Raw genomic sequence first — 26898 nt, 5'->3', positions numbered from 1 at the left:
TAGTTCATTATTCATCATATATTATTCATTTATTATTTGTCATTCAGTTTTTATCAGCCAATATTATCATTTGCTATTCATTACTCAATGTACGATAATTCTATGAAGTCAGTCATTATTCATTATTCATTATTCATCATTCATCATTCATCATTCATCATTCATCATTCATCATTCATCATTCATCATTCATCATTCATCATTCATCATTCATCATTCATTATTCATCATTCATCATTCATCATTCATCATTCATCATTCATCATTCATCATTCATCATTCATCATTCATCATTCATCATTCATCATTCATCATTCATCATTCATCATTCATCATTCATCATTCATCATTCATCATTCATCATTCATCATTCATCATTCATCATTCATCATTCATCATTCATCATTCGTCATTCGTCATTCGTCATTCATCATTCATCATTCATCATTCATCATTCATCATTAAATAATCAGCTTATAACATCGATTTGAATTGAAGCATCCCCAGCGTGTTACAGGGTATTTTAAGTTGTGCATACCCGTTTATGGCTTTCTCAATTGGTGGGCAGGGTATCTTTTAGTCGTGCATACCAGTTTATAGCTTCTTAATTGTCGACTTTGCCTTTTGCACTAACTGTTTGACATGAATTAAAGCCCAGTTGCAGCAGCAGCAGCAGCAGAAAAAACCTCAAGTTCAAATCCCGCTTTGTGAACGTGCACATTGACTAGTAAATAGGTAGAAATGTACAGAAAGAGGTTTATATATTTATATATACAGCTGTCAGTTAAGGTGAATAAACCGCAGTCGTGCGCTTACCAATTTCTGTTGCCAAGCTGAGTCAACGAAAAATAACAATAATAAATACTATTTCGCATTGGCATTGAAAGTGAAAACTCATTGAGATTCTCCTAGCATTGGCCCAGAGAGACGAACCAAACAAGGCCCCGCAACCCAAGAGCTTTGCTTCATTAGTACAGCGGATATTGCATAATAATAGGTACAAACTAAGGCACAGGCAGCCAAATGGGCCTCGATTGCAATATTTGTATAAAGAATCGAGTTCTATTTGCTAAGCACTCATCAAATGTTGACGTAAGCGCCAGAGGAGTAAGCGAGACAACTGGGAGCTAGAGAGAGAAGAGTAGATGCAGCGTCAGATAGTGAAGACCAACTGGAGGTTGGCAAGCGGAAGTAAAAGCTCATAGTTCACTTTTAAGGAGTTATTTTCCCTAGATGACTTTTGATCCCTATATATATATATATATATATATATATATGAGTAAGCCGGAAACTTTTGCCAGCGTGAGCAAAGAAGATATCAATGTTACTAATGGATAGAGCAGAGACTTGGAATAGAAGTGTGTCTTGGATGTCATAAACAGTTCAACTTAATTTCCATCACATGCACGCAAAAATTGTTTACAGTGTATGCACGATTCATATGCCTTCAAGTTTCTAACTTTAGTTTAAAATACAAGTAACAAGCTACAAGAATATTTCAACTCCACTATAACTATATATCCACATCTATAACTATATACCACTAGTGCTCTTGACCAGTGCCCAATTGTTTGCAGTGTATGCTCGTTGCATATTACTTCATATGGGTCAAACTCTTAACTTTACCCAATGGTCAGTTGCATTTGCCTTTGCACTGTTACTGCTCTGCGCTGCTGGGCGTTAGCCATTTTTTTGTTGCTTTTGGCCAGCGTTGCGTATGATTAATGTCTTTTGGCTAATTGCCACTAAACGTGAAAAAAATAGCTATAAGCCCAAATCGAGGAGGTCAAGTGTGCCAAAAAGCTCAATTGGCTAACTGTTTATTATTATTGTTATACCCGTTCATCCAGCTCAAAAGGGGTATATTTTGTTGACAAATATTTTCAACTGGAACTCAAAACTTTTACTTTTAAGCAACTCCATTGATATACACTTGAAACATGGACTGAGCTCAGCTTCTCTTCATAGATAGTTACTTGAAACTTGTCTTTATTTCAGCTGTAGTTCTTGCATGAACGAGTATTCTGCAGTCGCATATACCCGATGATTACTTGTTTGCTTCTTATTTTTTCGAGTGGTACTCTGACAGCTTGTCGCTAGCATTAGACAGTTTTGGTCGAGGGCGGGAATTGCTGTTGTTGTCGGCTGTTGCGAGTGCATCATTCATTAAATTGGCTAGAGTGCATCGATTGGCCAAGTTAAAACTGTTGGCTGCATGTTCGTGCAAACTTTTATTAATTTCATCCTTGGCCGCAATGTGACCGCCAATAAGTAGATGCAACAGCAGCTGCTGCTGGTGCTGCAGAAGCCGCAACAGTAGCAGCAGCGGATGCCGACACCGGACGTCAACAGCAGCAGCAGCAGCAGCAGCAACAGCATTGACGTCATTATTATCATCATTATTATTACTATTATTATTATTGTTAAATTCATTGAAGTTTATTATGCGATACAGGCGATATTATCGCTGTCATGGCCAGCGTTCGATTTGGTTCGTGCATTGGCATCATGATTAATGATTAATGATGTGCGTGTGCCGCATGTAGGAGGCTACTGTTCAGATTCGATATCGTATTGAATTAAATATATATGGAGTCAAGCAAAAATCTTGGGAATTGCGTCAAACTGTTGCATTTGCCGTAAGTCTTTAGACAACAAGACGGAGGTAAATTTAAAATAAACTCAAGTTAAGCACCCTTTAGTCAAGAGTATCCGACTTAGAGATACCCTGAACATACTTAAAAGTAGGAAGGAGAGGAAGAAAGAGCTGAAGAAGCTCCTGCTGACTAAGAAGGAAGAGGAAAATGAGAAGACAGAGTAGAAGAAGGAAGTGGCGAAAAAAAAGGCACTGGAGAGGAAAAAGGATGAGGTGAAGAAGGAAGAGGTGAAGAAGGAAGAGGAGAAGAGAAAAGGAAGGGGAAGGACTAAGTCTTTAAAGCTACAATCAAAGCAATGAAATATCATTTTAACCACTTTTATTCTTGGGCCAGCTGTAGGTCAGAGTATTATATAGAAAGGAATACGACAGATCTAGAGCAGAGTACTATATAGAACTACCTACATCTGGTTCACAGCACTATAAACCACTCTCTATATAGTACTTTGAGCTAGTCTCTCCCGATAATTTTGAGCAGTGCAGCGTTACTTACATAGGAGAGCGTTGGATGTGCGCTGGTGATGACCAGCTCGCCGCTTCCTCCGGCTCCGCCTCCGCCGCCACCTCCGCTGTGCCGCTGCTTGCCCAACAGCGACTGATGCATTCGATTCGTGCCGTAGTACATCTCCCAGATGCTCGGCTTCTTGCGATGCCATTCCGCAGCGCTGTCATCCAACTTATCCAGCCCATTGCCCAGACGGGATCTCGACTGTTTTGCATGAAATGTTAGATTGCGTTGCATCTGGGTGATCATCGTTGTTGTCGTTGTGGTCTTCAGCTCCAATGGTGGTGGCGAGGGTGTTAAAGTGGGCGTTGTTGTTGGCGTGGGCGTGGGCGTGGGCGTAGCTGTAGTCGTAGACTCAACATAGCACTCAGCCAACGGAAAGATTTCAGTGATTGATTTGCGTTTCATCTTAAAGTTCGGATCACTGGCACAGCGAATGGTCATAATCTGTTCCCTCGCCGAGATTAGGACCCCATCTCGCACCGATTCATAGGGATTCAATTGCGAATCCCCGGCATAGCTGCGCCTACGTTCCAGAGCATTCTGCAAACGCACCACATGCTGCTGACGTCCCAGGCCGCTGCAAAGTTGTCGCAGCTCCAACTCGCTGTGCTGATTCATGCGCTGCAAATACGATTCAAGTTCGTTCTTCAACGTCTCAATCATGCCCTCCAGCTCTTGCGGTATGTGCGTAGTCGGCGTAGGTGTCAAGTGACGAATCTTATCACGCACATCCTCGAGCAGTTCTCGGGTGCTTTGAAAGTGAAGTTGGTCCTCGTAGCGCTTGGCATAGGCCGAAGAAGAATTTGTCGAATTTGTCTGCTCCACTCGATAGGCATTCTCTGGGCAGGAGTTTATATATTTGGCACATTTATAATTGTTTTCTTCGAGCTGCAAAGCATTGAGATTGTCAAGACCTGACAGCAATTGTTGCTGATGTAGCTGCAATTGTTGTTGCTGCTGTTGCGAATCACTGAGAAATGCTGGATTATCAATGCCTGCGAGCAATTGTTGCTGCTGTCTGGGATGTTGCTGTTGCAGCTGTCTTGGACGTTGCTGTTGCTGTTGCAGGTCATTCAGAAAACTTGGATTGTCAATGCCTGACAACAGCTGCTGCTGCTGCCGCTGCGCCTGCGGCTGTTGTTGGTGCTGCTGCTGTTTGGGCTGCAGCAGAAATGCATCTAAATCGATGTCCATCAAAGAATCATCGACTTGCTCCAACTGCTGCTGCTGCTGCCGCTGTGTCGCATAGCCCTCCTTTATCGTAGGCAGCTGATTGTAGACGCGCAGCTTCTCACCAATATCCAAGGTGGGAGCAACTGTTGTTGCTGCTGCTGCTGCTGCTGCTTTATCCTGCTGCATGTAGGACAGGCAGGGAAAGCTCTTCAAATGTCTATCCAAATTCTCAATGCTCGTCTCCAAAATTCGTAATTTGTCGCTGTAGAGCGGCAACTGCTGCTGCTGCTGCTGTTGCTGCTGTCCATTCTGAACGAGCTCCGGTGTTTTGGCCAGCACCTGTTCCGTTGCCACATCTTGCATAGCCAAATGCTGACTAATCGCTGCTTCATTGCTGGGCAGCTGGAGTTGCGGCCGCTGCTTGGCTGCAATTGTTTTGCTGCTCTTCTCTGGCTCGCTCGCCTCTAGGATATCTATGACCGGTTCGCAATAGATATGCTCGTCCAGCGAGTAAGTGGAGCACACATGCGAGCTATAATAACCAGACGAGCCGCTTTTATCTGTCGAATAATGTGAGGCAGTTGCTCGGGTAGTTGCTGCTGCTGCTGTGGCAGTTGCTGCCGCTGCGTTTGCTCCAGTTGCTGTTGTTGTTGCTGCTGCTGTGTTGCCCAGCCCGGAGTCTGTGGTCTGTGTGCTGCTGGCATTGGATGCTGTGGATCGTTTCTTGTTTCGTATCGCTGCTGCAGCTGATGCTGCCACACTTGGCTTGATATCATTTGGCCTGCTCAGAGATGTGCCAGCTATTTCTCGACTATCGAGACCAGAGAGCGATGCTGTCAATGGCATTGAAGTTGTCGCATTGCTGCTTCATAGAAAGAGAAAAAGGAAAATGCGTGTGAGAAAAACTGTTGAAAAAAGTGCATTAAAAAGCAAGTTGGAGTGATTTAATCAGGCATGCACGACTCAAACATACCCTGCATTATAATTGCGAACAACTTCAGCTTATACTCTTATATTCCTATAATACTTAATTCTTATACTCCTATACTCTTATGCTTTTATACTTTTATACTTCTGTTATCTCTTGTTATTGTACCTTGCTGCTCTTCTACTTGTTCATGTTTGTACTTTTATACTTCAACTGAGCTTTTGATTCAAATATACTTATACAAATGAATTAAGCTAGATCGTCTTCTAATATTCTTATACAGTCTTAGAAAAAGACGAACTGAGCTGATGGTTTTGGCTGTTGTTTCTATTTGTCTTATACTCATACTCTCATACTCATCTTATACTCATTTTCCTTTATACTTATACAGTGCTAGATCAATTCTTAATACTCTCTAGTACTTTCAACTCTTATACTCTTATTATCTTATTATTATATCTTATTATATTCAATTGAACTTATAAGCAATATACTAAGGAGTTGACTTAGCCTACTTCTTGGCTGGTTACATAAATTTGCATGAAAACCATTATACCCTCTCTGCCCTACTTTGAATGGGTATAAAATAAAAATAAAGCACAGCTGAAAGGGAAACTCTCGGCGCAATGAAAGTGGTTTAACCGGCCAAATGGCCAACCGGCCCACTGTGCCAAGTGGCATGAGTGTGTCTATGTGTGTGTGAGTGTGTGTGAGTGTATGTGGGTTAGTAGTTTTCTTTTCGCTCTCGTTGTGGCACGCGCCTCATTTATATCTGCTTTGTGTATGGCACAGAGGACGGCAGCTGTCGTCAAATCAATAAAAACTTCCAACTTATTTGAATGCGTCTGGAATGCTCAAGCGTTGAGCTCAAAGAGCATAAATTGTTTGCATTTTAACGCATTTTTAAGTGCTGTCTAACAAACACACACAGCACACACATACAGAGACACAAAAAGCATTTGGCAAACAACATTTGAAATTCAGCATCAAAATTCAATTCGGAATCAAAAGAAACTCGTTCTAAACAGGATTTCAGCTCGAATAACTGTTGCAATTGCTTTTTTTATTATTATTATTATTATTTTTTTGTTTTCGATTATTTTGGCAAGAGTTCGTTAAGAGTTTCTTTTAGACGGAAAATATTTTGAGAGGATCAAGTAGACGAAGCTACATTATAAGAACTTATGACAAAGCCTTGCCAGACAAGTCAGCTAAGCAAAGTCGAGGGTTCAAATCACAGCCAGAATGAAAGCAATTCGGCATTATAATTTGTTTGCTGACTTATATTATAACATCTATATGTAAGCAAAAACTAGTTTGTGGTCCGAACTCATTCATAAATTGTCTTTGCCTTAACTAGAAATAATATATAGCTGCACAGAAATATCCTCTTATAATCTTACTTTAAGAGTGGGCCGTCTTCGCTCTGTTAAGTTTCTTAAATTACCTTTAACCTGATCTAGAAGCTACAAAGATGAGCTGTGTGATTAGTAGTAGCTTAGTTAATTGTCTGCCTGGCTAAGCTAAGATCTAAGGCCACGATTCGAATTTGCATCCTCTCCCATTGGGCCTCAGCGGGCTGCCTTTGCCCATGGGCAAAGCAGCTGCTGCTGTGTTATTTAAGAATCGTTTCGGAGTCTTACTTTGGGCAGTGGGTCAACAGCAGCAGTAGCAGTTGAACAAGTAAGAGTGCTTTAATTGGGTTTGCCCGACTCGCAGGTACCATGCAGCTAGTATATATATATGATTATAATTTATATATATATAATTATTATTTATATAATATAATTTATAAAATTATAATTTTTTGCTTGAGTCTGATTCGGATAAGACTAGACTGGACCTCATTCTAATGCTCTCCAAGTGAACTCTTGTTGATCTTAACAAGCCTAACCAGAAAGCCAGTATACCCTGTTCAAGCACTTGCAATGGGCATAGCCTGAGTATACAAATTGAAGCTGGAAAATTGCTGGGAAATTGCGTAATAACGGTCTTCGTGTCGCCGTTCTTATAGCAACTGGATCGTAGCGTATCGAATCGAGCGGACTTGGACTTGGGCCGAGGCTTGGTTTTAATTTTTTTTTTTTTTGGGAACTCGAGCTTTGGTTATTAAGACTAGCTTGTTTATCGATGCGTTTAGTTTGGACTAGTGCAGGGGCTTGTTTTTTTATATATTTTTTATTTATTTATTTTTTCGTAGTTTTTTGGGTTTTTTTTGGGCCTCGATATGTAATGGACAAGGTTAACGTTCCATCGCATGAAAAATATTTTGCAATATTTGCGTATTTATTTGTGAGCCGTGTTAATTAAAATGTTCAGCCTCGTTTGCATGTCGGAACACGGGGCTGTTACCTGGGCTACTACAGATCGCTAGCTGTACGGTTGTCTATTCAGGTGTCTCTCTCTAGGTGTGTGTTTGTGTGTGTCTGCTAATTATTGTTGACTTGGCTGCCAAAACAAATTACACAGCTTTTTGGCTTAGTTTGCAGCAATGCGTCCTTCGATCTAACTAGTAACTGTTTATATATATATTTAAATATGAACTACGTGTATTTAATAAATCAATCAAACTAATAGCTTTATATATATATGAATATCTATTTATCTATATAGTGTGCCTAAACGAGGCATTGACCCTGGCATATAGCTAAAAGCTCGTCAAATATATTGCATACAAATCAAGCGTTTGGATAAGTTGAGCCTCGATTAAATTGATGCAATCGACACTTGACTGGGAAGTAGCGCATATCGTATATGTACAATGGATTGCGTGAATATCGTATATATTAGTGGAAAATTTTCTTACGTATACGATGCTATGATCCACTAGAAGTGATTTACCTTACAATGACAGTCGATAAATCTACGGTATATGGCATGAATATGGTAAGCACTCGTATATCGTATACCGCATAGCTGTAGCAATACACTAATTTGATTCCATTACTCATTAGAAATCGCCTGCCATACAAATGACAATGTTACATTTACGATCTACTTCATGAATATCGTATATGCATAGCTATAGGCAACCTAGAGTAGTTGAAGTGATTTGCCAAAGAAATGACACTAAATATACAATAGGAATATCGTATATCACTTATATCGTAAATAGAATAGCTGTAGTTCTACAAAGCTATAATTTTTACCTAAATCGATTCTAAGCTCATCAGTAGGTAATCGCATTCAATTGCCAAATATATACGATATACAGTATATATATATCCATTATATATCGTATAAAGCATTAGAGTAAGTTAACTTTGTACTCAACCTGATTCTAGCGCCCTAACCTATAGGTGATATATATTTTCGATTCTTATATATATTTACTGCAATATATATAATCGTATATATGTATATATATATATATATATATATATATATATATAAATATATATATATATAGATTGTGAAGCATAGCTGCTATAAACCTTCTCCATTTGCTGCTTAACATGCACAGCAGATAATTGGAAAGGGCAATAAGCAACTCTTATATAAATACATAAACACACACATATATAGCTATGTATCTATATAGATGTATATATAGTATCAAGTTTATATTGGATTAACCTTGATTTTGGAAGGATTTACTGAATGCGAAATCAAATGTAAGCCATGAGCCATGAGCCACGAGCCATAAACCATGGACTTTCAGCTCTACGAAGCTCTCAAAATTAAATTTCAAATATATTTTTGCTACACTTTCAATACTCGTTCAACAAGTGATAAAGCGAGTATATTAGTTTTGATAAATTTATATTACTAGTAGCTAGAAAAAGGAAATTTGATATAGATATTCTTATATAAATTTAACTGCAATTTACAATTAAAAAAAGAGTTTATTCCCAATTGGATTCTCTATAATTTATCTGCTGTCCAATTGGCATTATCTTTGAGCTTGACTTAAATCGTTAAACATCTGCGATCAAGATTTGTTTATATATGGCGAGAAGAAGAAACTATTTACAATAAATTGCACGACTTGATGCTAGAGATGGAAATAGTAGACAGATATACATATATTTAAAGAGATATTTATGTATATCTGGGCATGTGCGAGGTTAGCCTGAAGAGTTTTCAACTAATAAGAAGAGAAAAACATTATTTAATGTTTATTTTTATAATTTGTCTAACTGTTTTCATGCATTTAAGTTAAAAATGCTTATGAAATGTAGACGAGGGTCGTTTAAGAAGTATTAAAAATATATATGTGTATCTTATTATCTGTATCTTTTCGACTTTTTTAGTTTGCTATTCTCATTTAGTATCTTTGAAATCAAAAATATTTATAAAAGACAAACGAGGGCAGTTTGAATTTATATATTTTTGAATATAGGTAAATTTGTATTTTTCTTCTTTCATTTTAATGTAAGCATAACCAACATTTTTTAAGATGCGATCAGATGAATTGCAAAAATTAAATATGTATATATCTATTGGAATAAAATGTATATGCGAGGGTAGCTTGATATATAGTCAAAATATAAAATGAATTCGTATTTATATCTTTTTGATCTTCAAACTTTAACAAGCTGAAGTAAACAATTTTTTCACACTGCCCTCGCACATATATGTGAATATGTATATATGCACGATCAGCTATATAGTTATATGTGCTTATACAAATATTTCAAACCAAAACTGGCTGTGACCTCCAGCATCAGAGGCTGCTGCTGGCTGCAGTGGAGGCTGCTTCATATGTGGCTTCTTTAATTTCAATTAATAAACGTAATTGTTGCAGCTGGTTGCAGCAGTTGCATTCAATGTTGTTGTTGCTGCTGCTGCTGCTGTTGTTGACCGACGTGTTGTCAAGTGTTTGGCAAGTCAAGTGGCTTCTGCTGCTGCCGTAAAGAGGTGAAGGCTGACGACAGGCGCCAAAAAACCGCATTGCAACAGACAACTTGCAACGCGCAACGTGCAACGTGCAACTTGAACTTCGCATAGCATCGCGTCGCGTAGCGTCGCCTTGCTATAAATTTACATAGCTGCAATTGCAAAGGTATGGAAAACTAAACTTGACAGCGGCTGCAGCAAGTCATGCGCTATCTCTCTCGCTCTCACTCAGCTTATATATAATTGATGCATATGCATATGTATAGATCCTTTCCTATCAACTTTCTTTTAATGTGCTCTAAAATTGCTATTAAAAGTCTTTCCATCGACCATACTCAGCTGCATAATACTCGTTTACGCAAGGAAACTAGCTCAATATGTGCACAAATCCATATTTTCTGACTGGCTGCCTCTGTGATATTTATATATATATTGCCAGAACACTAATATAGCCACTTTAAACTCTAAGTGAACTAGTATAAGACATAGAGTAGACGAGACATAATGCCAGCCAACGCAATGCCAGCTGCCCTTAGTAACACTTCGTGGCATTCTTTGTGCCTTTCAGCTGTTCCGATTATAAGATATAGCTAAAGATTTAGTTATTATATTATTATATAATATATATATATATATATATATATATATGTATATATATAGATATATAGATATATGCACCTCAAAACAAGCTGTACATAAAAACCAATATACCCTCTGTGAGACACTGGCTGAACGAGTACAAAACGTAAAGAGCGTCGCACCACGCGGCGTATGCGCAATGCCCAAAGCCCTTAGCAAGAGCCCACAGCTTAATGCAGCAGTTAGACATAAGTTTCTTTTAATTCACTCAGCTGATTCGATTTAGCTTAATTCCGCGCTAATTGCCTCAACGTAACATAATGAAAATGCTTTTTTGGAATCTTTCAAGTGTGGCTGCACATAATTAAATTTGCTGTTTGCTGTTGCGTAGGGCACTCGACGAGTTGCTTGTTGCTGCCCTGTTCAAGGGCGAGCGCGCGTGAAGGTCGCAGTTGCAACACTCACCTGTGATATGAATACTTCAGCATGGCGCGCGGCAATAAAAAGTTTTCGTTTGTTGCAGGCGCAACAGTTGCCGTCGCACCAGCACCAACACCAGCAGCAGCAGCAATGGTTGCTATCTCCTTGCCAGTTGTTGTCGCTGCAGCAGCAACAGTTGCTGCTGTCGCTGCTCCACTTGTTCTATCAGCTATGGATTTCTGATTAAAGAATGCGCCCAATCTTTGCAAATAGGCGTACTTGATGGGGGCGTGGCTGTTGCTGTCTTCATCTTCCTCCTCCTCCTCCTCCTCCTCGTCGTCGTTGTCCTCGTCATAGGGCAACACTTCGATTGCATCAAAGTCGTACGAATTGAAGTAAGCCTGTTCTCTAATCCGTTTCACCTGTGCTGCCTCCGTCACATGATCCGACGATATATCCGAGGCCGTCTTTTTGCTAGTGGCCATGGCCGGCGTACTTTTGCAAATGGGCATGGTCAACGCCCACGCAAACACATTCAGCTAAGACGCGGAAAACTGTGCAAAGGAATGAAAGAAATTTATTTTAATAAGATTGTTTATGATAGATGATTGACTACGATTGACTATATTACTGATGCTTGATAGTTATAAAGAGCCTATCTATGATTGATGATTGATTGTTCTTGGAGACTGACTATGCTTGACCGCTTATGATTGATGCTTATTAGAGACTCACTATGATTGACTATTTATGATTGATGATTTAATATGATTGACTATATATAATAGTTGATTGATGCTTATAAGAAGACTATTTATGATTAATGATTGATTATTCTTAGGGACTGACTATGCTTGAGCACTTGTAATTGATGCTTAGTAGAAACTCACTGTGATTGACTATATATGATGGATGATTGATGCTTATAAAGAGACTATTTATGCTTGATGATTGATTGTTCTTGGAGACTGACTATGCTATGATTGACTATGATTGACTATGACTGACTACATATTACTTATGATTAATGCTTACAAAGAAAGTGATTATGATTGATTCTTAGAGACTAATTATGATTGACTATTTATCTGTAGCTTCCAATGTCGGATTTTGCACATTTTCTCTGCTGCGTATATCCTAGTCGGGCATTCCTTACTAGAACACTTTTACTTGTGTATAGCAAACATTTCATAAATTTAAGTCATCTTCCTTTAAAGTTAGCCACAAAATATGTTTTTCAATTATGTGTTGCGGCCAAATTTTCTGCTGCAAAGCTTCGCCAATTCTGTTTGGCAGCGATGCATAGAAATTGGCTTAATAATCATATCTCTTGGTGGCTTCGTTTCGGGGCACACTCGACCGCAGTCTGGCTGGGCACATAGCTGGCCTCCCTCAAACCATTTTCAATGCTATTCAAGTCTATGGCAATATAGCTATATTGCATATTTTGTCTGATAAGCAGTTGCATGCGGCATGCGGCATGCTGTTGCATTAATTAGCACTTGCCCTCAATAAAGGTTTGTGTGCCTCCTCGCCACCTCGTTTCATATTGCATAATGCGATGCCACGTTGCAATTTATGGCCAGGCTTGCAAATTGTTCGGTTAATAAGCGACTGCACTGGCTGCGACTGACCCACGATGAGCGGGCACAATATTCCGGCATGAAAATTGAAAATTTTTGAACATTTTCAAAATGGAAAACTGAAAATTCACGAGACACGAGTGCTGGCGATTTATGTAAAAGTCCATGTCGCTACCTGTGCCTGCCTGCGTTCAACTGATGGGTTGTTTGGCTTCCCTCACATGATAGACAGTTAGATTTGTATGTGCGTGTGCGTGTGTGTGTGTGAAGTAGGTGCTACGTAATGCAGACAGCCACGCTGACAGCTTCATCATTTGTCAGCTGCAGACTTAAGTGGAGGAGGCAGAGTAGGAGGAGCCTCTGAAAGGGAGCTGTGTGGTAATCAGCGAGTTAACAAATTTGTTTGCCAGTCAAATAGCAAAGTGGGAAAGTCTCTACTAACTCGATTCTATTGCAGTTTAAAGAGGATGGGATAGTTAATCATTGGGAAGGCAGGAAGGAGACAACAAGGATGAGAAGCAAGGGAAGAAAAGAGAGCAATAGAAAGAGAATAGAAGAAGTAAGATAGGGAGTAAGAAAAGAGCAGGGACCCTAGAGAAGTGAGCAGAGAGAAGAACGAAAAAAAGAGAAGATAGAAGATAGAAGAGGGATATATACGATACCTTATATGAATATCGTATATATATATTCATATATCATATATATAGCAATCGCATTAGGAGAACTTTCTCGACTCAACTCGATTGTGGTGCCCTTCAGAAGCAGAGTTTGCCCTACAAATGGCCATTGCTGTGTGACTCTTTTTCTGTCTAGTGCCGCGATTCGATTGCGCTTTCTGTGTCAGCCAGAGCCAAACACACTTAATGATAGCAGTAATTGCGAATGGCGAATTGCGAGCTGCGAATTAATCATCAGTTGGTTACCATATGACGGTGGCATCGTCGATGCACATTTGTGCCACGGCCAACACAGTCGCGACTCAGGCTTTTATTTTTTGTCTCTAGTTCTCTTTGGAGTGTTGACAACTCAAAGTTACAGCAACTGCTGAACATGAAAAGAAATTTGATCTTGATAGCGATAAAGTTCAAATACCCTTTGCGGTTTGTTGAGGCAGGGATTATATTATAATTGTCTTAGAAAACATATCTTATGTCGGCAGAATGAAGTAAATATATAAGATCGAGAGAGACTAAACTATTAGAAGATGGAAGAAAAAGAGGTCTTATATTTGGAATTGAATTAAATGAGAAACGACTTGTATCATAGGACGTAGAAAGGCAGTTATATGAAGCAAGTGAGACTTATCTCAGAAGTAACAGATTTATATTTGGAGTAGATCGAATTAAATTAGGAAAATAGATAGAAAACCTCAAAGCTGAATTGTCTTAATATTAGATTAAGTTGCAGTTATTAGAAATAGATCACGAGTTAATATTAAGAGGATATTGAGGACTTACATAGGCAGTAGCTGGGGTAACATTGCTTAATAAGAATATGAGGAAGTAGATTGAGTAGAATTTCTGCAATCTTTAGATACTTTTTGAGCAAACTAAAAGTTGTATAGAGTAAACAGATATAAATTTATAGATATCTTTTTTAGTTTTATTAGCCTCCTATATATCAATCTGGTCGTTTGTGTAGTCTATGACAGAGTTAAGTTAATGTTGTCAAAGATCAATGTAAATAAAATATTTCAATAGCCCTCACGCTCGACTTTTTCATCGATTATTAAATTATGAATGCCCTTTGTTAGGGTATTCGAAGCGACTTCCGTTGAGGCCGCAGGCAAACAAATGGGAGCTGCAAGTCAGCGTTTGAATGTGGCTTAGTCTTGGTAATCAAGTTCAAACTTGGGCAAGGGAGAGTCACATCAATCTTCATTTGATGACGCCTAATGATGGGCAGTGCTAACAGTTCTTTAACCTCGCCAAATAATAAAATCAATTCACGAGCCAAACCATAAAAAGAGAATTAAAAATATATGCAAATATTGCATAAATTTGCAGAGAGCTCAAGTTCAAACAATATCTATATATAGAGCGCTACATAGAGCAGTTTTTGTGAATGGCTAACTGACTGCTTCGATGCCAAAATTTATGTCTAACTCTATTTATATTTGTTTCGAACAATTAAGGCAGTCGCCACTCGAAACGCACAGAACACTCTATATAAATAGTTAAGCAAGACGTGAGCATACTCTGGAAAGCATTGAAAATATGTATAAGCAGGGCATATCGACTTGCATGTCGACATGTGCCAGATCACTTTATATATTCTTGGATCAGTATGATGAGCTGAGGTCTATAAACTATAAGCGTTCTCGAGATGTGCAGTAGCTAGATACTAGAAATTTGATATGTTTATTCTTGTAGGCATCACAAATTCAACGCATATCTTATAATCGATAAATATCGATATTTTGTCTTGGATTTTTAACCACGACTTCAAGACTTCTAATTTGCGATAGCTGCCCCGATTCCCCACAAAACAACATTTCAAATGAAAGAGTCTTCAGCTTTTGCTACCTACACAAATAGATGCTTCGCATACAGAGTATCGTCTAGTCGAGCAGTTTCAACTAAGACACTCTTAGTACTTGTTATTTATAGATCAATTAATGGGGCTTTGTCGAACTGCCTGCGGCAAACTTTTTGATATACCCAAGTCGAATTGGCTGAAGAGTCAATTGCTAGGCAAACAGAGAGACAGCAGTCAAGACTACAGTGTGCCCTCCATAATAAGTAACAAGCGAATGGGCTAACTCTTTATCTTCTGCCTCCTCTTCTTCTACGACGTCGCCTTGACTCTTAGCTCACATGCATTGATTTTATCGGGAAACGGAATATAAACTGTCTAAAACAAAAGACTTAGGCGACAAACTTTGTCAACTTGTTGAGCAAAGCTTAATCTACATATAGTTAATAGTTTTTTGTTTTATCTTCATCTTTATCTACTTTACACAGTGGCTACATTGCAAAATGATGTCGCAAACACAAACCACAACTAAAACAACAGCAGCAGCAGCATAAATTCAGATCTTAGTATGCAGCAAAGACAGCACAGTGGGGCAAATTGATAGAAATGTGAATAGAAACAAATATTTGGCGTACACTACAGAGACTTTTCCTCTTCTTCTTTGTATTATTCATCAGAATGGAGTCCTTTCATTAAGATTAATTTTTAATAGAATTTACAGCCTAGGAAATATACCTTTGAATACCCTGAATACACTCAGTTACCTAACCTAGAGTTTTTTGTACACTTCTTTAGGAAACTTTTATGCCACACATGTGGCAAAGGCAAAGGCAAAGTAGGCTGCAATTCAATTGCATAGACAATAAACTATCCATGTGGCATGTGGCACTTGTGGTCGTTGCAGTTGTGGCACAGCTATTGTTGCAAGCATTTCAAACGCTGCACGCCGCCCAAAAGTGAGACAAGCAGCTAGAGAGCGAGAGAGAAAATGAGAGAAAAAGCGGGCTAAATGAAACCGCAAAAAAAGCACCTGAAAAACACATTTTTATTTTCATGAAAAGGTCAAAGAAGACTTGAGATTATGCAATGGCTAACTGTGAATATAAATGTATACAAGCATATGTCGATAAGCATACATATATAATAGTATGAAACAAGTAAGATTGCTCCCGATGGGTTTGATCGTCTAGGAGGTACCCTGAGACAACCATTACATGCCAAAAGCCAAGAGTTTTTTGGCTTATGAGGGTAGACGTACATATATATATATGTATATAATCTGGGTATTCATCAGATGTATATATATATCGAACTTATTTCCTTTAGCTCTTGTGATCTTCGACTTAGCCCTAAAAAACCAAGTCAAAAAATTAATTTTTATAGATTGTTTAGAAAATGTATTGAAAGTGATCGCAAATTATGTTAAATTTAAGCTGTGTAGGGTATGCCAGCATATAACTCTCCACTTAAAGAAACAGAGAGATGAATAGACAGAGAGACAGAAGAACAGACAAGGCTTGATCCTCTCATCTACGCAAGTATATAAACATTGCTAGCCAGCTTCTATTATATATCTTATAATCAATGCATACATATATTCAGAAACAGTCTACCCCTTTGCAATCGCATACAGGGTATGCGTATTTATGGTAAAAGAAAACTTAATGAAGAGCCAACTGCTTATGATGCGCTGCTTTGGCTATTGGAGTGGGCATCGCTGGCAGCTTTACAGCTCGTTGCACCCACTAGGCAGGCGGCAAGTGGCAGATGGGAGGGGAGGAGGGGCTGTGCAGCGTGTCATTGAGGTGTTTGCAACTGTTAAGCTCGATGGCCACACAAAACCTTTAATTAGTCGTGCCCAAAGAGACATTTTGCAATAGGGGCAAAAAACAGTTGCGACAAAAGCGTCGAGCGTTTTGCAATTAATGCGCCTGAACTCAGCTAATGCCATATTATTATGAATAAATAGAAGTCTCTCTGTGTGTGTGTGTGATGAAAACTTAGAGTGGGTTAATGTTAATTGCTGGCACAGTACACACTTTTTATACGCCTAATTGCATCTTTGCATTGACTGTGCGGAGAGCCGGTTTTCTTCTCTCGATTTTCCATGAATGAAACAAAAAAAAACATATAAACAGACGGCTTTTCAATTCAAGTTGTTTTTCTTTCAAAAGAAAACAAACGTTTTTCTTTGAAAAACAGAATCACGAACGATTTTGCCAGCTCTTCTCGGCCTGCAACTAGATTTAGCTTATTTTGCCCCAAATTGTGGCTGCCTGACAATTGTGACGACAAAAACATGCCACAAGTGGCACTTACACAACACACACACACCACATAACACACAGCGCACAATACACACACATGAAAGCTCGAAAAAATATCTTGCCAGCAACAAGCCCACATTTATGTCCTCATGTACTTTAGTGGCACTTGGCCAGCTACAGCAAGTGAGAACAGATTGCAAATAGGGTCTAACTGACTGCCTAATGCTCGTCTAACTATTTGTGTGCTATGGAAGCTATAGTGTTTCCTAGTTCTTTCTCTGTTTTTACCTGTCTCTATTTGTCTTATTCTTGTCATTTCTCTCTAAATCATTCTCTTGCTCACTCTCACTATCTTTCTATTTTTCTCAATTTATCTTTCTTTAACCTTTTTTCGTTCTATATCTCTATTTTTCTCTTCATCTCTCTCTCTTTCTCTCTCTCTCTGTATATATGATGCTTACAGTCTCAGGTTCACTTAAGCAGTATATCATTCAACCAATATACCCCTTTGTTTTCCTTGCTAAGCGGGCATAAAAACGCACTAAGGCCAACTGCAGGTCCTTCATTTTTTTCATAATCTGAACTCAAGCGTGCTACGAAATGTAGCTCTAGCTGCACTTGTAGCTCTCTACACATGTAACTGAGAGATGTAACAGCAGCTGTAAAGCTGTCTGTGTGTGAGGATGTGTGTGTGTGTGTGTGTGTGTAGCTGTAGCTGTAGCTAAGCTGCACTGGCTTTGCCTTGTAAGCAAATAATTTTTATGAATGAATTTGAGTCTCATGTTTTTAGCCTAATGCCGCTTTTATATTTGGAATATGAACAGGATATACATTTTTTGTAAAGGTTGCAATTTCGCTTTTGAGAGCAGCTTTGCCAGCTTTTACCTGAGAGGATAAACAGGTAAGCCTGTCAAAAAAGAAGAGCAGAGACTAAGGCGTGAAAGCCGTTGAAAGACGATGGAGAAAAGTAAATCAAGTTGAGTTGGAATTTGAATTTTAAAGCGACTGAAGTGAATGCAAATGAAGATCTAATTAGCTAAAGATACTTATCAAATATATATATATATATATTTGCATGTGTATGTGTGTGTATCTGATTCAATGTCTGGCCATTCTATTTGCTTGGGCTTCTGTCGTATTGATGGCCAGCTGAAGCCGCAAGGTTAATTTTGATTGTTGGAAGCGCATCGTTCTTCAACACAAGACAATCTCTCGCATTACACACACAAATTTTGACAGCTCTTTGTTATGCTCGCGCAGTGCCTAAATACGGGTATATTAGCTTGCCTTGGAGGTGTTGTTCAAGCTATAGATTTGGTGTTTGTTACTTTTATACTTGTCGGTTTACTTTTCTACCACTCCTAGTCTAGCTACATACTCCGAGTCTAGGACGCGTAAAGTCAGGATATTAAAATATTATTTTCGTATATTGTATAAGATTATACTTCACTTAAAATTCTATAGGTTACAGTAATCGTAAGAGTTTTCGAGTTAAAAACATATTAAGCTCCTCTAACTTTTGAGTTCTTCTTCTTGAATGGGCATTGAGAAGTCGTTGTTTGATTAGATAGTAAGGCTGGTCAGTTGCCAAGCCTATCAAGGGCAAGGTTTCGACTACTGTTGCTACTGCTTTGACTGCGAGTTGGGCTTTGACTAGAGCTTTGCATAATTTGCTGGCTCCATCTACATAATTGTTAAAGGTTCTACCGAGCGCTCCATGCTGATAACTGCAACTAGCAGACGCACACACACAAACACACACCTCTACTTGGGGCTATTTACATAATCTTCGACTTTGACTCTGCGCTGGCTGCTGCTGTCTGCTGTCTGTTGTCTGCGATTTATTGGCCGGGTATTACCTGATTGGAACAGCCTCCAGTTGGCCCGTTTGGCCCGTTTGTTGCTCGTATTTATAACCAGCACTTAATAAAAAATAAAGCTCGTTAAATTTTATAACTTATTTTAGTTTGTGGCTGCCTTTTTATGACTGTTCGTTAAATAATTAAATAATTTTATTTACATGAGCTATTTAAGGGCCTAAAGCTAGTTGACTAAAGATATGTAGAAATTAAGAATTGAGCAACTCACACGGTTCTAAATGTCAGAAGTTTTTACTTAATCACAGATCTCAGACTTTTCGATTGGGAATGGAAAGAGATTCTGTGGAAAAAGATTGGAATTGTTCAGGTTATTCGCTTAGATATCAAAACAAATTCAAATTACTCAAAGAAAATTACTTGCTCAGCATTTTCTGGCATATTTCTGTTTCTTTATCATCAATTCTCTGATATTTCCTTACGAAATCTGCTTCTTTAGGCAATCTTGAAGATTCTCTGGTATTTAAATTTAACAAACAGTTTTTCTTACAATTCAATTCAAAGCAATTGTAAACACTTGTGCCCATCAACTGTCTGAATAGCTATTTATAATCATAATCCAAAACAGAAAAAAAATCATAAATATATTAATAACAAGTAATGAAGGGTAAGCTTTTCACCCAAGGATGACTGACTAGAAGATATTGCGTACGACATTTATAAAAATATATATGTTGGGAGGGAGCCAAGGAGAGAGACAAAGAAAGAGAGGGGGTCGTAAGAGAAACAGATATCTTAAGATATCAAAGTTAGAGTAATGGACAGAGCAGTGGCAGAAAGAGATAAAGAAATAGTTAAGCTACTCAAAATGCTAATACTTGAACTAGTAGGCCATATATACCTATATATATATACCATATAAAAAATTTAAACTTGAAATTGTTGAGATAATGGAAGCGCCCTTTGTAAAGAAGCAAAGACCAAAGACCTAAAACCACAGACAACAAAGAAGAAGAAGAAACTAAGCCACTTGACATTGTAAATTCGATGAAGGAGATATATATAGAATATATAAGAAGCAGAAATAACAAAGCAAAGAGCCACAAAACAAAAATACTTCTGATAAGTTTTTTTCTATCTTTTTATTGTTTTTTTATTATTATTTTAAATAAATTTCTGTGGAAGCTGTAAGTGCTCCAAATGTCTCGAGTATACGCATATTTTGTAGCTGTTGTTGGTATCGTACGTAGACCAAGGTCAATAACAGTAGACAAAGTCAACGACGTCACACAGACATCGCCATCTGCTCACATTTGACATTTGATTTTGGTTTCATTTTCATTTTCATCAGCTGGGGAGCCCAAAGACCTCAAGCGGGCTTCAAAAGTGCCGCAGCAACAGTTACTTTAGAGAAAGAGGGAGCGAGACAGCGAGAGGGAGAGCGTGTATCGAAAAGTCGGTAGCAACAGGTGGAAATTTATGGCTCACAGTTTGAACTTGAAAAAATTGTGTAATGGAAAAAAGGGCAATAAAAGTTGGCCAAGAGAAGTTGGCAAAGACCACAAAGCCGGCCGGACATCCGCGTAAACTTTTAATTAATAATAAAAGCAAATACATATTACATATATATATATATTAAATAAAATATATATATCTGGTCATATATGTAGCCACATATCTTTCGCAAGTTAATCATCGACGCTTTTCAGCTGCCAATTAGTGAAACTTTTGTTTCGTTTCCATTTGTATTGCTATTCATGCATATCATATATCACTGAAGGGGCGTGCGGCCGTTCCATTTAGGCTCTATTTATGTCTGTGTGTTTATCAAAAGCGGGTATATACAGTCTACTCTGTGAGTCTGAGTGTTTACACTTAAATATAAATAGAATTTGTTCCACATTCGACTTTTTAGCTCGTGTCATATGTTTTCTCAGCAAGATAATGGATAACGTATTCCCTCTTCGTGAAATGGGGTATATACGCACGCTCAATTCATTATTTTTGCTTTGCTGTACTTTAAGAAAACTATTTTATTGCATTTTAATTTTTATTATTATTATTATTATTCTTATTAGCATGACTTTTCTAACCGAACAGGGTATTCTGTCAGCATAAATGCCCTGGCAGAAGGGGTATATACGCACTGCTCTTCTATATGATTATTAAATATTTATTTGCTCTACTTTGCTCTTTTACGATAAGCAGCTGTATGCAGCTCAATGAACCAAAAGGTTTTGCCGTCTCATATACGTCTCAAAAGGGGTATATACGCTCTGCTGCGATGAATTTTCATTTGACATTCCAAAATGAACTTTTTCATATGCAATCATTTTACTATTGCAATTTATTTGCCTTGCTAATTGAAAAGCATAAGCTTTACGCATAAATACCCTGTAAAATGCGGCATACACACTACTCTATGACATAAAATATAACTCTAAATGCATTTATGTCAGCTTTCCTTCAGCTTGATGAACTGTCACTGCTAAAATGTTACTTTGACCTGACAAATACCATGTTAAATGGGGTATATACACTAATCTATACTCTATAATATTTAACTTTTGCATATTAAATATATTCCACATAAATGTCGACATTTTGCCTCTGAGCTTGTCAATACCCTGTAAAATGCCGCAACTGCCGCATTACTCTGTGAGTAAATGTATTCTTGTAATCTTTATGCCTTCGCTATCTCTGTTTTGCTGCACAGGGTATGCGCTAAGCCGACTCTCTTTGTTTCTTACTATTTACATGCAATAATCCACTTTGAGTGCAGCATTTCTTGTGTCTTGTCTTTGTTTTGTCTCTTGTCATGTTGTGTGCTCTATTGATGCTGCACACACACAGACACACACGCACACACACACTCTGTTAGAGTTTATATTTACTTTATGATCCGTTTGCCTTTTGGGCTGGTTGTCAACATGCTAATGTCTTGTCTTGTTTGATAACTGGTTTAATGGGCCGACTGTGTCTGCATTCAGTTTTGTGTCTCTATATGTTGAAAATTAGCTTCAACAGTCATGGGTATTATCACATTGTGGGTTTCTGGTTCAAGTCTATCGTTGAATGGGACATTGTGCTCGACTCTGAACAATTAAAGATCGTTTAAATCAATTGAAAGTTGATATATCGATGTCACGACGAAAGCCCCCTTCGCCTGTCCGCAGCCTGACAAATGCTAATCCAATTAATGGATATATGATATGTGATATGTGATGTGTATATATCTATCTACTTCTTCTTATATCTCCTTTTCGAATCTCGCTTGAGTTAATTAGTTTGACACGCGTATTAAAGTTCATTATCTAATAATTCGACTATCTACCTATCTATCAGTTTATCTATATATATATATATATACGCAGTATATCTAGCATATCTATTCTAATTAAATAGCATAACATGCTATTAAGACAACCATTTGTCATGCAGTTGCTATAAACAAATATTTGAACTTTTTAAAAACAAATAAAAACAGAACTTAAATTGGGAAAACTAGTTTAAGCTTCGATATTATAATTAGCTCGAAATATTATAATTTATATGGCTTACAAACCATAATAAACCAAATCAAATATTTGAATGAAGTGCTACAGATGATACTCGTTTAGCTTTGAGGCGTCAAGCGGGTATATTGGCTTGTGAGACTCGTTATGAAATTTGCGATACATGAAGTAGAGTAGTAGAGTATTATACAGCCGCTTTTATACAGCTTGAACGTTCTTAGCTTCGTTTTAAATTTACTTTTGTGTTCACGGCTTGCATTCGGTTTAGATATATATCTTTTGTATACTACAAAATACCATATAATACTTAGTTCTTTGGCTTAAAACGTGTTTCTTTTTGCTGCTTCTTCTTTCATTCTTTGTGCTTATCAGCTTCTTGCCTTTGCCTTTTTTTAGATGTTTGTTTCGTTTTTTTTTTTGTTGACTTTTTGATTTAAGTATTTAAATTTTTGTTTCAGCTTTTTTTACCAATTCCGGTTCGACGACCCTTTCACTTATTTAAAGCGGTCTGCGAATTCCAATACAAAAGCATCCAAATAATTGTGTTTAAGAACTGAATTATTTGTAAGATATGCATATATATATATATATATATTATAGATATATCATATATATATATTTGTATTATCTGATGTCAACTGAAGAGTCAGACAGCTTTTTAAATGAATAACTATAGCAAACACAGTAAAGCCTGCCTTATTGAAACAATTTTATATATTATATAAATATTCATATATTTCAGGTAATAAATACCTGTACACATTAAGAATATATATATATCTATTTATAATCCTAAATCGACCAGTTTCAACACACAATGGGTAGACAGATTCTTTATCTAGCTATTTCGGGTACTTCCCAGTTCAATCATCACCAGACTTCACTTTCGACAACTGCTGAGTTGTCTCCGTCTAGCTAAGCTGCAACCAGTTGAGAATTCTATGGCTTTTGCACAGTGCTTCCAAGTGACAGACGTTCCCTTTCTGTGTATTTAACCAATGTCATGTAACTGTTAAATAACTGTTAAATAACTGTTAAATGTCTTGCTTTCTAATTAATTTCTTGATTATATATTGTATTTTTTTTATATATATTTTGATTTTTTATATAATTTTTAATTATTTTTTTATTTGCATTTTTTTATAATTATTTTGTATAAATATCTATATTTATTAATATAGTTTTCTGAGAATTTCTTTAGAAGAATAACTAAAAAAAGAATACAAAAATTTAGTTTAAAAAGATTAAAAGTGTCAGAAGAAATCAAAATAAATAAAATGAAATACATTTTGTAATATTATTAACAAACTCTGGCATTATCTACTTTTGAAATTAGGCAGGTTTTACTGTATAATATTAAAGATGCAAATAAAACATGCAACAAACACGCGCAATGCATACTAAAAATATTTAAAGAGTGCAACAAAAATTAGTGTTGGCATTGTATCTTCTTCGTTTTCTTCTTCTTTTTGTTTGTTTGTTTGGCATTGTGATTCCCCTCCCACGCCTCCCCCTGTTCGATGTTTCTGCGCTGCATGCGAGCCTCGGTTATTACCTAATTAATTGATTTTGTTCGTTGGCCACAAGTGACGTCACAGCTTCAACTTGAATCAGCTAACTTTGGTCATACTGTGCTTAAGTTTTATGAATAGAAATTTATTTTTGATACTCTGAAGCTGAATGAGCAGGGCATTTTGCTTTTTGTGTACGCCCACAGAGTATATGTACTCTTGTGCAAGATTAACTGCTAAATTGATCTCGATTGGTTACTCTGTGTATGAGTAGATCGAGCCATGTCTATCTGTCTGTAAGCATATATAAGAGAATACGTGTATACGAGTATTAGGATGTTGATCCGAATCTATTCCGAGGCATTCGTCTGCATGTAAGGTTCGGGTATAAGACTTCGGTCTGTCTATAGGTCTGTAAGCCAGTATAAGAGTAGAAGACTATTAGTGCGTCTGTCTAAGAATATACGAGTAGAAGATTTCAAGACTTCATGAAGTCCTGTTACGGACTGTAAAGCTGATACTAGATACTCTCCACTTATTTACGGGTATTTGCTAGTCAGGCATTGCCATCGAAAACCCTCTTAATTGTTTTATATATATTTAATATATTTTTAAACAGCTGACGCCATCTGGCGCATCTCTATGTCGAGTCTATATATAGACGCAGCTTAAATACATTTGCAATCGAACTGTTGTGGGTGTCGTCGAAGTGTCAAATGTGATTATGCGATTATTATATAGCAAATAATCAAATCTGTGAATTAATTATGCGGTTGCAGCTCAATTGAAATGTGTTAAACAAATTTTGATAAATTGAAAGATTCGAAATATTGAAATGTTGAGATATTGACAAACTGCAAACAGCGAGCACAGGCAACCGCTGCATAACCGCAATTGCTAATTTTTCTACAGTTGAGGGCGTAAAATACAACAGCGATAAAAGTAGATGCGAGGGTTGTTCGAGAAGTTTTAAATGTTTTATGTTATATAAGAGAATTCTCTCTAATTTTAGGTTTATTTAAATATATAAAAATTGCATAAAATATATCCTTAAATTAGAGAAAAAGAGTCGACTTGTATGCAAATATATATGATTGGATTCAGAGTCAAAGAGTTGAGAGTCTTCTCGCTTCAATCCTATATATAAGTATACTTGTTGCGAGGCCTACTCCATATGTTAATGTTATGTGACAGCTAACTTTCCTCTGCGTCACTTGAATTTAGATGCATACGCCTACGTCAGAGAGCGTGAAACATGTGTGAAACATATGACAAATGAAATACACAAAAAACTTATCTAATTTGTGGCTTTTGCATATCTTGTTCTTCTTTTTGGCTTGTTTCTTAAATGTGAATTTGGTTTCTCGTTATGGTGTTTTGATTATGTCGAAATGTTTATAGTAAAAGTGTTTAAACTTTATGAGGCGCGTGCTCCATTCAGAGCTGGAAGTTCTATAAACTAAATGTGTATGTGGACTCGTCTTTTATTACTTATTCGAACAACTATTTCGAATTGGTATTTATGCAGTTAGCTAACTGCCTTGGCATGCCAGACAATGGAAATAAGTGAATATCATAATTAATCATTTAGTTTTTAAATTTAACAACAGAAACATTCCACAAGGATTAAAGCTGCGGAAATCTGTTTTATGGCGGCTAATTAAAAAGTCTCTCTTTGGGTTTATCCTGCTTTATGTTGGCGTAATGCTCTTATCTAATTCATGCTAATTTCGTATATGTTTAATGACACCATTTTAATGGCTAACAAGTAAGAGTGGTCTAGTCGGTTAGAGACTGACTAGAAAATACCCTGCGAGGAGTCTGGGATGAAGAGGTATCTCTTCTGCTACGTGACTCACTCATAATAATAATTCTTATATTCCTATACAGACAGAACACTATTATACTCGAACATATACAAATACTCTTATACTCTTATACAGACAAACAGTTTTAGATTACCCATCGGTCAGTCAAGCACAATCAAGGCGTGTATACCCCAGGGGCACATTCTTCTCAAACTACTGCAGCTCACTTCACCAAAAAGCAATACACTCTATTTGGAGTATGAAACGGGGCAGGGTATACACAAAAAGGGCTCCCCTTAACTAATTTGCTTATTTCTGTTGCAATTAGTTTATGTTAATTGGCTTTTGTTTGTTTTGTTGTGCGTTTGAGTAAAAAGCCAAAAAGCTTTTTGAAATTAAATTAAATACTTTGAATGTGGAATTCAGTTGGATAAAAATGTTGCAGTTGCACAAAGAGTGGACGAGAGGGAGGGAGCGAGAGAAATAGAGTTGCTAAATATTTATTTTAATTAATGAAAAACAAGAAATTTTAAAATATAATTAACAAATTCCATTGAGCTCGTTTATTATTTTATGCAAATTTAATTTCAAATTTCAAAATATATAATATATCAAAAAATATATATTTTGAGTTCATTTTTTTTATTGATATTAAATTTTATTTCTTTAAAAAAGACCTGAAACCCTCCGAAAATAATTTTAATCAATATTTTCTGGAATGTTTTTACTTGTTTTGTAATTTAATATTTATTTTTTATATTTTATACTAAAAAATTCTCAAATATAAAAGAAAATATTTTAAACTTAAACTTTTTAGCC

The 26898-nt window shown here is 37.1% G+C and overlaps 1 protein-coding gene across 1 annotated transcript in view; it reads right to left on the bottom strand.

The window, feature by feature from the left end:
• LOC111599958 overlaps positions 1–26898 on the bottom strand; it is a 34240-nt gene that overhangs the window by 6378 nt on the left and 964 nt on the right. The window contains exons 2-3 of the mRNA XM_023315834.2: positions 11149–11657; positions 3150–5199 (exon numbers count right to left, since the gene is read on the bottom strand). Coding sequence (XP_023171602.2) covers positions 3150–5199; positions 11149–11615 — 2517 coding nt within the window. The 5' untranslated portion in view covers positions 11616–11657. The remainder of the gene's footprint in view (positions 1–3149; positions 5200–11148; positions 11658–26898) is intronic.

The sequence above is a fragment of the Drosophila hydei genome, unplaced genomic scaffold (genome assembly GCF_003285905.1).
Source record: "Drosophila hydei strain 15085-1641.00,03,60 unplaced genomic scaffold, DhydRS2 tig00000315-arrow-arrow-pilon, whole genome shotgun sequence".
Taxonomy (NCBI): Eukaryota; Metazoa; Arthropoda; class Insecta; order Diptera; family Drosophilidae; genus Drosophila; species Drosophila hydei.
Note: the sequence above shows the minus strand (reverse complement) of the source record. Positions and strands in the feature narration are given on the sequence as shown.